This window comes from Amblyomma mixtum, chromosome 6 (genome assembly GCF_055824585.1).
Source record: "Amblyomma mixtum isolate Tamu chromosome 6, ASM5582458v1, whole genome shotgun sequence".
NCBI classification, from domain to species: Eukaryota; Metazoa; Arthropoda; class Arachnida; order Ixodida; family Ixodidae; genus Amblyomma; species Amblyomma mixtum.
In genome coordinates, this window is record NC_143017.1 from 132854614 (window position 1) to 132870519 (window position 15906).

The 15906-nt window shown below is 44.6% G+C and overlaps 1 protein-coding gene across 1 annotated transcript in view; it reads right to left on the bottom strand.

The window, feature by feature from the left end:
* Positions 1-624: 624 nt before the first annotated feature.
* The window catches only part of LOC149340432 (atrial natriuretic peptide receptor 1), a 161505-nt gene continuing 146223 nt past the window's right edge, over positions 625-15906 (bottom strand). Inside the window, exons 20-22 of the mRNA XM_089549201.1 lie at positions 13254-13352; positions 10266-10357; positions 625-5933 (exon numbers count right to left, since the gene is read on the bottom strand). Coding sequence (XP_089405327.1) covers positions 5820-5933; positions 10266-10357; positions 13254-13352 — 305 coding nt within the window. The 3' untranslated portion in view covers positions 625-5819. The remainder of the gene's footprint in view (positions 5934-10265; positions 10358-13253; positions 13353-15906) is intronic.

Genomic DNA, 15906 nt, shown 5'->3' on the forward strand with positions numbered 1-15906 from the left:
TGCATAAGTTTCTGGGGAAGCAGGTAGCAGTCTGCTTTATCAGTGCCGTACCTTGCTCTCAGAATTCCTTGAACCTGTCCTTTTCAAATGTTTAACTGTGTTATTGTGCACTTGCTGTTCAATTTGACATCATTCACACAATTAATGCGTAAAACAGGTTTCCTCACGAAATCCCGTCCATGATCTCGGCAATGTGTGGCAAAGGGAATACAAGTGTACAGCACAGACAGCAGCTGCGAAAATGCTTTGGCGCCGCTGGATCAAGAAGAGTTGTTTCACTAAGTCATAGTACATTACACTGGACGACTGTCACATTTTCCATCACCTGGTGAAGTCTCGTGAAAGTTCTAGAAACGAGTGATTATGAGCTCATGTTTGTCATATCAGAGGCGGTCGTGATCATTAATGTCATTGATGGTACAGAGATTTAAGCCACTAGAATTAAATTACAGTAATCTTATGGCTAAACAATCACGCACTATCTTTTCTTGCACACTGGGTGTAGCAGCGCAGCCGTGCGAAAGAAATACAGAAGGAAACAACACAGCCAAGACACCGCTCGTCTGTGTTATTTCCTTCTGTCTGTCTTCGGTCCGGCTGCGCTGCTCCACCCAATATGCATCTGCACCAACTCCCCCAAGTTTCCATCCTACTACAGCGAAACTCGATTGAAACTCGTGAGGCATACACCAAAAAGAAATCCATAATCATCGCTTTGAAGTGAAAGGTGGCGTAGCCTACTCTCTTAGACCTCGCCCAGAAAAACTGCTGTCGCCAGCCGTTTAGTTTCGAAATCAGCCGGTGATTGTGGCAGCAGTGTTTCATTTTTTTTTTCAACCTTTTATAGCTGGTAACAGCTCTGTTTTCAGCAGAATCAGCGCATTTGTGATTATAAAAAGGTGATCGCTGGTTACAGGCCTGCTTTTATTTAATCTGTGTTCCTTTCATGTGTTATCTCTAGTACAGACTGTGTGCGTTGGGAAGGACTGTACTAGAGTACAGACTTAAGTGCCTCGCTGAAATACAATTGAAGGTAAGTACTGCTGATGTGTTGCCAGTCTGCGCAATGTTAGTCAGTGAAGAGCGAGGTATACTGCACGAGCACCGTGGACGTACTATATACGTAACGTAACGTTGCTATCAGAGAAAGGCATATAGGAACAGAGGAGCTGAAAAAAAAAACGACTTAAGCAATCTCCGGCAACGGAAATTTTGAAGAAATTCCGCATGTCCCAAAGTTCTGCATCCAAGTTGCCGTCAAGAGCTGGAGACGTAATTATTGGTCTTTGAATTTTTTAGCAGTACATGGCGACCTCCAAGGCTAAACGATATGTGTGCATGGTTGTGATTGCGGAATAACAATAAGATGTAAAAACTAGAAGTGGCTTGTTACAGGAATCGCTTTTTAAGTGATTGCATTAATGGCTGCACAATGTCGTGCTTGTCGGCGACAGCACATTCTCTGTGAAACAAGTCGCAAACGGCAGCTTCAGTATAAAAATATAGTTGCATGGCTGAGTTCTGTCGGCTGGTGCCTCTTCTAGGCCCGCTTTCGCAGCCCTGCTGTGCGGGGGGTTTTAGAGTAACCAGATTTGAAAAACTGCTATCATGAAAATAAATTCTTACATAAATGCTCTCCCAGACCTCACCTCGCCACTAAGTTTAGTGTACCTAGCTCTTCAAACATTTTAATCTGTCTCTCCTTCTACGAATAAAAAATATGCCATGACAAGTCTTTGAGTGACCCCGATTACCTGGCATCGTCCAGGAAAATGGTCTATGTTGGGTGCTACTCAGGTGAACACAAATGATAACAGTGAAAAATTCTCTTATGTAGGAACCAGATGAAATGATTTAATACCTTTGTAAAGGTTACTAAACAGAGGAAGAAGAAGACACAAGATAAAGACAGCATACAGCCAGAGCTCGCCCCGTGTCACTCTCCCATCTCCTGCTCGTCCACCGCTTTGTAACATCTGTAAAGTTTCACCATCGACTAGTCCAAACAGCCGCCACAGTGGTCTACATACTAATCCCGGTCAAAAAATACGACGGAGCCAGTACCAAAATACAAAGAAATTTCGGTCGTCCTATCGTTACGACAGATTTTTAGTATTATTGAGAAGTTGTCTGTTGTTGCGGCGGAACTGGCTCTGTTGTTACGACAGGAAGCTGTTCAATACTACTGAAAATCCTGTTACTACAAAAAGTTTTGTTGTTAGATCCCAAAATACTACAGGAAAACCTCTCGGGAGAACAGAAAATTTTTGTTGTGTTTTTCGATAGGGAACCCACATAATTGTGCCGCTTGTGTTGTGACAACTTTTCTAAAGAGTCAGTAGACACATGATTCGATGGCAGTCTTATCTACGATGTAACCTGTATTTACACGCAGAAACAGCAAGGAGATGCAAGCTTGGTTATTCAGCGCCAGTGCTGTTTATGATCGTTTTAGCAGGCCGACACGCACAGTGGACATTTTTTTCTTAATGGTGACAATATACAATGAGATGTAAAGTGCAGGACACTTAGTTCATATTGCGATTAGGCATTCTATATTGTTGTTGAGTGCCAAAAATGAACCAGAGAGAAAAAATACCTACTAACTACGCGAAGCACCGGGCAGGCTCTTTTCAATTTACAATGTTTAACACACAACCGAACAGCAGAATAGCTTAGGTTGTATTTTTGTGGAAGTAAGAATCCCATAAATCAGTTACCGAGCACGAATTGTATCACAGGATTCATAAATTTATATTAACCTAAAAAATGGGACACCTCTTCCTGCGCTCGAAGGAAGATAAGTACGCATCATTGTCAAAAGTTTCTTTTCCAGTACGGGACTGTCACGGTCTCAAGTCGGTGCGCGGTGGAGGTGTTTAACGTTTCCTTGGTGTTTCAAGCAGATATATTTCGTCGGCTTTTTATGCGAAAAATAAACTTAAATTGCAACTATCGAAGAACACCCCAGACAGATAATTCTTTATATTTTGAACGTATCCAGGAAATAATATAGAACCCAGTGATACAATATATATCGGCAGTAACATCAGCTCAGTAACTCAGAAAAAAACATGATACTGAAAAGAGGAATTTCTAAAGCCGTGACCTGCATACGAGCAGACAGTATGATACAGACCTCGCAACGCTGCTTCGGCGATCGATTAAATTTAACGTCTTCAACTTCACCTGGTTTAAATGGTGCCGGAAATATGGTTCTGGTGCAGCATAATATACTGAGAATTTTTAGAAACAAGTCGCTTTCTTGCGAGCTAGCCGCTGTCACGTGAAAAAATAAATTTCAGATCACTTCGGCTGCAGCAAGTTTAACGTCATTATCGCTCCTGCCTTTTCCTGTACTCGACGCTATCATGAAAGGTGTATCTACAATCATGCACCCTGTTTTGTTTAATGAGTTTAATGAATATCTGCAGACCATAATACCGTTTTGTTCAACACTGAACAAATTATTTTGTTTTTTTTTTAGAAATTAATTTGTGCAACAGAAGAAGAACCAGGAACGAGACTGGGCAAAAAAACATGACGCCTTAATGCTTAAAATGAACTAATGGATACCAACCACTCTTTCCATACCTCAAGAAGAGCCAGCTAGTGTAGTGTAAGTACTGAAAATCATAATATTCATGTTGAAGGCGGTGAATGATTGCCAGCAATAATTTCTGCACATCCAGAAAAGAATTTTTCAAACAGGCTTGACGGAGAAGAAATGATTTCATATCAAACTTCAGCAGTCAAATAAACTGGCATAGCTTGATTCAGGCTACAATACACCTGCGCACTCACATCAACAGCAGCCATAAAAGCACTGACAAAAAAAACAATAACCAAGCAATACACAAACGCATAATCAGAGGCTACAGTGAACCTATGTTGTTTTAGTGAAAGTATTCACCAATAATAACGATGTAAGACGACCCTGCTTAATTGGATTCGCCTCATAATTTTCCCCGACGCATGCACTAAATTAAGGTGTAACAAAGAAACGGCGATACATTCAGAAATATATATGGGCAGAATTTTTCATTTTCTTTTCTAGAGCTATTGTACGAACTTCATGGAATTCAGTTTATATATATAATTTTCATGATTTTTGATTAATTAAAGCCCTCCGTTTGCTCTGACGCACAACGAACGAGCGTGCCACCCAGACATTCGCTGCTTTTGTTCCGGATACTGCGTGCCTTTTTCTAAAAATCATGATCACGCATCGATTAGTTTCAGAAAGTTCCACCCGAAAATGATTTGCTCTGAATCAAAAACATAGATCTTCATGCCTCAGTTATTGCCTGTGCTTTGTGGGATTCTGCAGCACTTTCAAAGACAGCGTGACTGAGACAACGCTAATTCGGGGCCGCAGATTGAGATACACGGGAAAAGTACCTGAAAAACACGTCCGAATTACTGTCACGTCGGGATCAAATGTGAAAGATGAAGTAATTCGTAGTCGAAGGCTACGTGTCCGGCGCTCAAGTTCTCTCAACGTCGCTCGGAATTTTAGCGCTTCTACTACTAAATGGAAGAACCAGGTGGCCATCTCAGCTTTTTCGTTACGGCAAGTTCGCGCTAGTAGGCGTCACGAGTGAGGTAATCAAACGCTGCGGGTCACCTTCCTTCCGAACAGCCGGTGGTGAGCACCATGGCTACGGAACAAATTTCGGAAAACTAAAAAAAACAGGTCATCTGTAAGACAAGGCGGTGGGGAGAGGCTGTGTTCAATGCTTTATCACCTCCATGTGTCACTGTGCGGTGTGAACACGAGAGCTAGTTATCACCTCCTCCTATTTGAAAAAAGGCCTCAATGCACACACACTCAAAAACAGTCGGTATTCAATACCACCAAGCTGTACAGCAGCAGCGAGCACTCCTTCAGCGCCTGACTACCGAACAGGCAAGGGACGTCTTGGTCGAAATCAACGACCGCGCTTATTCACCGAGTAACGGTGAGAGTGGTTCGTGAGATCCTGTGCCGAAGATTGCTCGCTAAGTGGCACTGACTGCACCGTAAACGAAGAACTTCACCGGTCGCATTTGATTTCGGCATGACCGCACAATTGTAAGTGCTGAACTTTTCAGTCGATCAGCATCTTGTTTCTTCTGACAAAACGAGGCATTGCCATCAGCAAAGCGACAAAAGCACCGTTAAGCATGGCTTCGCACAGTCCATAAACGACACATTTTTTCCGTAACCACGGGCGGCCCACTGCGTCTGTTCCCTTTAAGGTCTATGTTCTGTTCACTGCTGAGACCAAACGCCTGGTGCCCCATTCCCGCCCTTGGTCATTGTGCATCACGGCTGCGATCTGTGCGATTCGCTACTCTCCTCGGCTAACGATGTTTCTAGGCGCCGACGATAACCGTGATGATACATCAGAAAACGTGGCTGCAATATCCTTCGAGCGCCAAGTCACCGTGTGCAGTCTGTGCAACGTCCGAGACGTGAGTCAGCATCGTCGCGGCTTCACTGCGCTTTAGTAGTTCGTGTGCCAATCGCTGCGTTTGTCGGGTGTGGCAGAGCTTTCGAAAGCGATGGCATCCGATGGGTTGCACTATCAGCGTCTGTGGTGGCCGTTGTGATGGGATGTAACAGGCACTCACAGGCCGCGTTCTTGCTTGTCGCCCACTGTCTGGCGTGTCGCAGTGGCGTGTAGTTGACGGAGTGCAGTCTGGTGGTAGTAGTTTTACACTGTGGGCTCGCTCTACCAATCCTCGCATTTGGTCACGCGCCTCGCCACATGGCCCGCAGTACGTCCAGGACAACGATGTACTCGAATAACAGGCATGTCCTACGAGTGGCCGTGTCAGACTTTGGTCTCCTTCGGGTGCTCGCCGCTCTCAGGCGTCGCCTTCGACGTCGTCACCACCCCTTGGTCAACCTCTTCCAAAAGCCAATAAGTTGTCATGGTGCCCTTGCCCTGCGAGGTAAGTTGAACTTTACTATGAAAGTTCTCATGTACAAAAGACCTACTCTTGGAAGTTTTTTCAACGATTGGGAAAGCCAACAAAGGTAACATATCATGCAGTGAGTACCACTTAATTTTTTATTTATTTTTTGAAGTTCAAAGCAGTGATACCATTGATGACCTCTTCCTGCTTTCTTAAAGAGCACAGGAAATGTGCATGCAAACTGAACCTAGCTATAGCACAGTCTGCATAATGACATTCTATGCCTGCAAGCGGCACTTTAGCTTGATACTGATTGTGTATCACTACTTCCCGCAGCTCCGTGGGGAAGCTAGCAGTGGATTCTACGTAGAGAATTTTTGTTGCCGAATTTCGTAAGTTGATGCCCCATGCCATTTAAATGGAGATGCTGATCTAGGCTTTACCAGAACTTTATCGCATGAGCCAGCATCTGTGTCGTACCGAGAGTGTGTTTGAAGCGAGTATACGCAGTTTGTCCGCTGGTCCATTTGACACTTAGCATTAGGAAAAAATTCTATCAGGATTACGAACATCATAGTCCTCAATCATTCTCTGAGCAGGCAGATTCGCCATGGAAACAAAGTTTTGCTACAAAATAACAAAAAACACTGTTTTACTGATTCCGGTGGTTGGCTTGTATCGTTTATCAAGAGGATAATCCGTGCGATGAGCACTCGAGGTGTGGAACTCCAACTGATACTGCGCCTAGTACCGGTCCAAAATTTTCACGTACACGATATCCTGCGCTGCATTACTGAGTGTTACAGGTCTTGAATTATACCTTACGGGCTAGCAACAACAAGCACCTAGAGATGTATCCGCGATGTTAGACTGCTTTGCAGTCGCGGCATAACTCTTCAAACGTAGCCGGTCTACGAGTAGGTCCTTTCACGGGAGATAACACGAGCCTAAATTAGAAAGCGCTGTCGCTAACATTCTGTCTATGACTGTGTTCTTTAAACGTATACTCGTACCTGCTGTTGCCAATGCAGTGCAATTTGTTCACCATTGGGCCACTCTGAGAAGTGCAGAGTAGGAGCAAAAGCTATTTGTAAAGCTGATCGCAGTAACGACTTAAGGTGTTGCAAAGGCTTAGCTGGGTTGCTCAGAGTGTGATACATTTGCGTGACGATATTTCGCACAGCAGCTCTGAAGTTGCTTGTTTTGTTCGGGCTTTTCCCTGTGGTAATGGCTGCATCGATAAGCAACCATACTAACATAAAAACGTTGTGGCTGTCGGTCGTTGGTGACCACTGCTGTTTATATTATTCAGAGCCATCACTGGTGCCCTGTATCTATATTTTAGTACACACAAGCAGGGAGGCTAAGCGACGCTCTACTCTAATGAGGCTGTGCTTAGTTGTCGAGAGAGGCGTTACCCCGGGCTCGGATCTTCATTCTTTCAGAATGCGATGGGTTCTGTACTGCATGACTGCCCTTTACCGATGTTAGCCAGATGCATTTTCATAAAGGCGTGATCATTAGTTCATCTTGGTTGTTTGCACAGCAGAACCCACTCCACAGACTGTAACATAGGCTACTTGAAGTTGTGTGATCAATATGTTTGTTGACACTGTAGTACGTTATACGAGAAGGAACTCCACGTGTAATGACTGCTTCAAAATCTTAAGCATAACACTAGAGTGTTTCAGAAAGCACAAATTCAAGCTTTCGAGTTTAACATACGAGATGCCCTTCCTTCCCTCAGGGCTTCATTTTGGGTACGCTTCAATATGAGTGCCTTAGTCAGTGCGTGGTTATCTCCTGCGTCGGTGAGGCCAATCGCAAGTAGATCCGACGTGCATACCGAATAATCCGAGCATTAGCGTGCATACTCATTTTACCAGGCTGGCGCAGATGCTTGCAGCATTGAGAATGACCCACACACCACTGATATGTCAAGTGTTTGTGTTTCGGCCCAATGTCACAATAACGGGGCAACCGATTTCGCATTACGGATACACTGAAACCTTGCAGACGTTTTCTGTATGAATTAAATAGCAGTGAACCAGCGATATGGGCTATAATTAATATTTAACCACAGAAAGTTAAACACTGAAAACGAATAATTCATACGAAAAGTAACAGAACAAACTACGAAATACTTGTGTCGCCACAAGTGTCCATTTTCGCAACTAAGGTGCGATTACGTCACGTCTTTTTTTTAAGTTATGGTTCTCTGAGGCTGTGCCACACTTTTCCTTTTTTGCACATAATGAAGATAAAGTGGAATAATTGGAACTAAACGTCACGACATCGAAGCGATGGCGGAGCAATATCTTCTCTTCAGCTCTTAATTTCCCGGCTAGGAACGTTTGTTTTGCTGCCGAACTAATATGAACAGACTCCCAGAAAGGTAATTTCATTTGGCTATCTTTCTTTTAACTAAAGCGCAGGTATCATTAAGCATAATTTCAGCGTGGAATTCTAATACACCCGCTAAATGATTGCATTGAATTGCTGCTGCCATGATTTCTCGATTCCATTTTAAAGCGCCTAATGGTGGCGTTGACCTCAAAGTTTACTTCAGGTTACCCGAAGGATACAGTCGATCCCGGATGTATCAAACTCGAAGCGGACTGCGAATTAATTCCGCATATCACTAATTCAATGAACAAAATAGCCAATATAGGTATAAGCTTATCTGCTGTCTAGAGAGAAGAATATATTGCGCCCATAGTCATCCGTCCCTTGCAGAGACACCCCGCCCGAAGGCGTGCTTGCAGCGCACCGCTCGCTCTGTGATGCTAGGCTTAACCTGCTCCGCATTGAAACCGCACCAAATGGTGCTTTAGAACTAGTGACAGCCTATCATAAGATGCCATATCCTGTCACCAGTACACTATAAATAAAATAATCGCTCATAAAAATCAATACACCTTTGGCCTCCGCAACGCTTTCGGCAGCAAAGCGGGCGAAGTACGTCAGTCATAGGCTGCCAGTATACGCTTCACTTAGGTTAGCTTTTGAAAATGAGCACAAGAGACCCACGGCATGCTTCAAGTGAAACCCTAGTTCACCTCGTCATGAGCTTTCAGAGCCCTAGCGCCCATCAGAAGCCCAAGATCGCACAGCCAACCCGTCTCCGCGCACGAAAAGTGATCAAAGAGTGCCGTTTGCTGAAGCACCACTTTCAGGAATTCGGCGCGCTGTTCAATATACCGGGTGTTTCAGCGAACACTTCCAAAAATTTTCAAAAATAGGCTTTTTTAGCGCAAATTATGGCTTTTGCGGCATAGTATTGCCAGGCCTGGCCGACACCAGACTGCCTGCAAATCATCTTATCTAGTAAGCTGGTTAACTAATTTCTAAAATTAAATTTTTAGCGAATAAAGTTAGGAGCCTGGTTGCAATTAGAGTTCTGTAGCCGGTCGTTAGTAATAGCCATAACAGTTTAAAAATTTCAAAAACACGATTACCCTAGGCGCTGTCGCTCGACAAATTTTTTTCTTTTCGACTAGTTACGTGCGCTGGAGGGGTTGCTTTTCCTGCATGCTTTCAAAAGCGCATGTATTTTCGCACGATACAGCCAAACTTTGTCGAGCCACAGTGGCGAAGGTAACTGCGTTATCAAAATTCTAAAAACTGATATACTAGAGACCGGCTACAAATCTCCACTTACGGCTAGGCGCCTAACTCAACTTGTTAAAAAGTTGGTTATTAAAAATTAGTTAACCAGCTTACTACCTAAGACGTTCCACCGGTTTTCTGGTGCCAGCCAACACTGGTGGTACTATGCCGCAAAAGCCATATTTGTACCCCAAAAAGTCTCTTTCTGAAAATTTTTGTAAGTGTTCACTGAAACACCCTGTATACTGAATAACCGGCGAAATTCAAGTTCGATACATTGGGAGACATTTCTGTAATTCAAGACAGGGTGTTCAAGCGGGTAATATTTGCGTTCGATAAATCAAATAATTCTCAATATCTGGGTTCGATATATCGGGCCTCGACTTCATCAGGCTCGCAATATTATCGATGTTCGTTAATTCGCTGTTATTCTGGTTATTGGGGCTGGCTGGCGTAAGAACTGAAGTGAATATAAGTAAGGCTGCAACGAGTCTTCAAGAGAACTTTTATATTTTGGTGCTGTAGTGCGGTACGTTGGACCAAACTTTTGGCCTTTTTTCATTTTTCTTTGTTTATAAGCGACGGTAAGACCTTGATGCGAAGGGGATTATAGCACAACGACAAGTACAAGAGAGGCGACGCACACATGCAGGCACCCTCTAAGAATGCGGTGCGCTAAATATGCGACATGCGCCCTCCTGCTTAACACATTCCAACAACTCTTATTGGAACGAAATTGAGAGTTAACGTACCTTGAGTTCAACATCTCCCCGCAAATCTAAGCGGAACGTCTTGAACCTATCGAGGGCTTCTTTCGTAGCGGGGCTGACGTGAATCTTAAGAGCTGAAAATAGAGAAACAGGTGAAGCATGCATCAGGATACTGCGATTCTGTCGAACAAAGTGCTGTAAACCTCCTACTTCACAACTCTCAACGACACGGTAGTGTGTCGCTACTGAAGAAACTTTGTGGAAATTGCAAGCATCTAATTATTTTGAGCAATGGCGTTGTAAAAGCCTTCTAACGGGATCGTTGAGTTTACTTTAAATGAAAAAGACCAGATCACAAAACCAGTTCACTTATAAATAATATAATTTTATCCTTATCAGCTCTGCCAACATCAAGGTGGGAGTCCATGAATTCAGGGTCCTCTTGCGCTGTTCCTTGGCCACTAAACTATCTAGCAAAAATTACTTTTTTTTTTCACTATGCTGTGACGACTTCCGGTGGACGCAACGTCACACCGTTCCCGTGGCTATATCGACGTCCGTGCTATTTCGACGAAATTTTGACATGTTGCAATGTAATTACTTAATTACTCTACAGTCATCAAACGTGGCTTCTAGGTTCATTTTTTACTCTATTTGAAGCATCCATTGGTTTTCTCCTATCTTTTTTAGTTCCCGAGTTAACACGAGTTAAACGCTGAAAAAGGTATGACACCCACTGCTAACGGACGACAATATGAGCCATTGAAGGCTTTCGCCTTAAAAATCGCCACGTGCTAGTGTCCTGAGTGAAATCCCACAAGTTGCATTAGTTGTTTCAGCGGCAACTACAAAACCGAAACATTCGTTACAAGTCATTCAATCATCCAAGTTCTTTTTAAGTCTTCTATTACTGCATCATAGAATCTTGATTGAAAGGGGGAAACAAAGACCTGCTTTTCCATAACCACTCCAAACCGAAAGAAGAAAGAAAAAAAATTCGCACGGGATGCTGCAGCGAGACAAAGCGGCAAGGTCTGCTTCTTCACGCGCGTTCGAACCGGCACCAAACCGGCAAGGAACGGCAGCTGACTACCAGCACACTGCACTAGTCCTGCGTGGCACAAACTCATATCACCCGTGATGTGTAACCGCTGAACGAGGTTACTTTGTGACTGGCCACGTCTGCAACCGTCCGCAGGCCGTAATATCGGCGGCGCGTAGCGGTGCAAAACCTGTATCGTCACTACCGTGACGGGCAGTGGCGTAACCTTCAGAGCGGCATGTGTTGTTCGCCACTAGGACAGGAAGGGGAGCGTTTCGTTGCGTCAAATTCACTGGACTCTCTTTTTGCCTTTGCGACTTTTTTTCCTGCGCGCCATGGTGTTATGCGAACATGCCGAACAAAAGTAAAAAGGTAATAAAACTAGCCTGGTATTAAAAAAAAAAAAACATTTAACAAATGCTTCGGTTTCCTCGCGGCCACGGGAACAATTCATGAAACATTGGTGACTACATAACGGTAGCCCACGCAGCCTTTCTTTTTAATTCTGTGCAACTAAAAAATAATCACCTAAAATATAGGCACATGATTAGACTGTGAAGAATTTGATCTTTTCCGCGTGTCAGACATTGCGTAAACGTTAAGAGCTTTACAGCACCTAGTAGGCGTAGCGCTGAAAGTCACATCGATGCCAAGAAGTTGGACCCGCAGTGCTGCTCAACCGTCGCGACCCTATATTGCAGCTAAGCTTTCTAATAGTACGTGTTCTGTGCTCAGTGAACATGGCACGCCGCTTCATCATTTTGCTCTCTACGCGAGACCCGACCAGATCTTCATTCAATGATGACAGTCCGCCCCAACTGTTTCTACGATGCTCGGGATTGTTTGTGGTGTTATGTGCATGCTCCTTACCTCGAACGTTCCACAGCGCAAAGCGTTTTATAATCAGAATACGCAAATTAGCAACCCAAATGTACTCTCGATCCTGGAGTCAATCCGGCTGTGAGCACCAATGGAAGCAACACGGTGAAAGACTAACAGCTGGCCACTTCCGCAAATATGCAGCATCGTTAAGACAGTTCAAAAGTGCTTCTACAGAAAGACGTTTACTTTAGAGAGTTTTTATATAAGGGTTACCAAACAGTCTTAGAAACAGCACGCTTCCTACTGCATGCACTGGTGAAGATGGTCCTTCCCAGGCGCAGCACATGTATGTACGTACAACTGCTGATGGGTATTACGGAACACGTCCGAAAAGGCAGCATCAGATATATCCAGGCATTAATTATGAACGAGCGCTTGAATTTTCTGTTGATGGGCATGATTCAGCAGCGTTGCTAAATGCTAAAAGTCGTTAACAGGGCTCAGGAATGGTCCCGATGTGGGGCACCACGCTGTCCAGCGATGACCTGGACGACCAAGTTTGATCAGGCATGCACTGTACCCGGGGCTGCTGGAGCCCTAGAGTAAGAGATCCGCCCGCTGGACTAGCAGTTGAATACTCTCGAGAGCTTTTCACGAAATTAGTCCTGCTACGCTCGGCTTTTCATGCGTTTCTTTCACAAAGTACAAAAAATTTTGTCAAGTTGCGCTCTATCTGGTTTCTTTCAGTAATCTACAAATTTGCAAAGAGATTTGGAATATTCTTGAATTTAATTTATAATATTGTGAAATAAAATATGACCCTCCTCCGTATACCCGACTTGTATGTGTCGCCATTTCCCTTTCGGGAAAATGTACTGTTTTTTTTTTTCCGTTAATGTAACTTTGGGACACCAGTAAATGCAGCAGAAAAAAATTTCCCAAGGCTGCCTTCGCAATGGCTGTCACAGTGACTCGAGGTTTATGACATTCGTAAGCCCCTAAACCCCGTTTAATTATTGCTGAAAAAGAAGTCGGGATAAAATTTTGTGCATGACTAAATAAATAACGTGACGACCCATTAAGCAGCGAAAATATAATCGTATGTAAATGTTCTATAATGCACCACACGTGGAGTCCGCGGTGACGAAAGAAGCAAAAAAGCTCACGCAGGCCATTAGATTCCATCCTAGAAGCGGTGTTCACTGTGTCGCCAAACAGGCAGTACCTAGGCATCTTGAGGCCCACAATGCCTGCCGCGCAGGGTCCTGAGAGCGATTGAAAAAGGAAAAAAGAACATTTCAGAGTTAGAGCAGCCATTATAATAATAACAGGAGGCATTCATGTGTTTTTCTTATACAAGCAGACATTGAAATCGTTTCCTTCCATTATAATAAAGACGTTCATCTCATTTTACACAGGAGAAGAATAACATAGAAAATAGTTTTCTTATGATGACCTTCTTGTTAAGGGCAAACTAGGTAAGTATTTGGTGAACATGAATGGTTTTGCGCTTTTTCAGACGTTTAGCCGTTTAGTATTCACAGGAAATAAATGAGAAAATATGAAGCAAGAAATAAACCTGTTCGTTTTATGCGATCACCAGCTGTGTGAGATTCATTGCGGCAGCCTTGGTGGTAGGTCTAGCAGCTTTACCCATGAATGGCGACTCCATTTTTTCGAATACCGAAAAATTCAGGTAGCACCGGCCGTTTCAGTAAAGTCAACAAGTGGCCGAGCGCCTCACAGGTACATCAACAAGTTCTCTGTCTCTCAGTCTCTGGAAACTTAACTTTAAGAGCAACAAACATCTACCGAAATTCCGAGAATTCGCCGCAGCCAGTAACCCTCGTTGAATATTTTCTTCCACTGCGTTTCTTTTTCTTGTTTCCTAACCACGACGCGTTGTCTCCCGCTGAAACAATCCCGCACGGAGCGTGTTGCATCAGCTGAACAAACCCTGCTCCTTTCTTGGCGCGAGTAAACAGCACATCACGGGAGCGATGGCCCGCTCCCGGCGACAGATATACAGACGCGGAGCGCCCCTATCTCGTTGCCTTTTCCTCGCTGTCCCCGAGACGACACGGGCCGTTTTTTCTCCTCTTCTCCGCAGCGTCCGTCATTTTCCTCTTTGCGCGGCTCTTGAAGCCCGCAGCTGGGAACCAATGTAGAAGCGCCAGCAAAGCGCTATAATCGCAACGCGCGAACTGGGCAAGAACACGGCCGGCCGCTCGACAAAAGGTCTGGAAATGCGTGGGACGAACAAACGAACGACGGACGGAGAGGGAGAAGAAACGGAAAGAGGGGGACAGGAAAGACAAGTGGCTCCGGATCTCCGGCTGTCATGCGTACGCAGGCCTCGGGCCCAAATGGACACGTCTGCAGGGCGTGGGAGCGAAGACGCGCCTGACGGGACATCGAGAAATCTGAGCGTTGTAAAGAAGGAAGCCGCCTGGTGCTTGACGGTAGCAAGGATGAACAGAAAGAGGGAATAAAAAAAAACAATACATCTCTTCGCTTGTAGGAAGCCTGTACGTGGAAGAAATGCTGGGGAAGAGAGGTCTATATCCTGGCATTTGTATGTCGCAAAGGTCGCGATCGTGTCTCTATGCGTGCGTATGCGATGCTTTTCTCCGTGCCTCGTTCAAGAAAAGCTTCGATGCACAGACGGCTACCCGCATAAAATTGTGTCGCTTCGAGCGTAGCTAATGGACTTTTCCTTTCTAGTTACTAGGAGTTGAACAGCCTCATATTCTAGTAATATGTCAAGTGCCAGGGAATGAAAACGACAACCACAGTTCTCCTGGCATAACCTCACGAATACAAAATCACTGTCGATTGTGAGCAGGTGTAGGTACAGGTGCCCCAAAAGTAATACGGAGCACGCGAGCGGTGGCCGGAATGAAAAAAACTGCACGCCAGCGCGCTCTATCAGCAGATGCGCGGCAAAGAGCGAAGGGGTGTCGGCACATCCGGCTGACCCATCTCGATAACTTGATGCTCGTGTTATCGCCGCCACGAACGAAGTTGCGCTGCTACCATCAGTGCTCGCCAGGGGCGCTTTCAATACTTCATGCAAGGGTTTGTCGCTTGTCCGCGCCGTGTAGAAAGTGGCGTTCGGCAGGCTGCACTTTTTGCTTTTTCAGGAATGCCACCACTTTCAGCCTGCGAGACCGCCGTGGTTCGCTCTTCGCTTCGAGGCGAGTTTGTGACAATGAAAACAGAGCAAATGTCACGAAGGACGCAGAAAGGGATGACGAGTCTTCCGTCTTCCCTTTCTGCGTTCGTCAGGAAGTTTGCGCTCCTTTATCGTGATGAACAAGCTCATGATGGGTTCGTCGAGTTTGTGCGCGAGCTACAGAATACAGATGTTTCGTCCGTCGGTTTGGCAAGTGTGATGAGCTTTTTCTTGGTTCAAGGAAGTGCATGAAAAAAAGAATAACATTCATGTGTTGCCTTCGTTGTTTTCATTATAAAGATAGGGGCTCAACAGTATAGCAACTGAACTAAGTAAGGATCACTTCCCTTGGCACAAATTTGCTTTCTTACAATGAAGGAAATAAAGATAAACAAAAAACGAGCTTGTATCTCATTTAGTCGTCCCCTATCGGCTATATTTTGCAAGCATGCAAGAAGAAAAGGGCAGCAGGGTGGAAGCGATTAAAAAAAAACAACTTTCAAAGGCACTTTTCATACAAACTCAAAGTTTAATGAAGGTTGAAGCTCCCGCTCATGTTAATGACATCGACCATGCGCTGAGGAAGGGGCTCGTATAATGAGTCGACGTATCCGGGTTGGTCTGGAAGGGCAACCCGGATTATT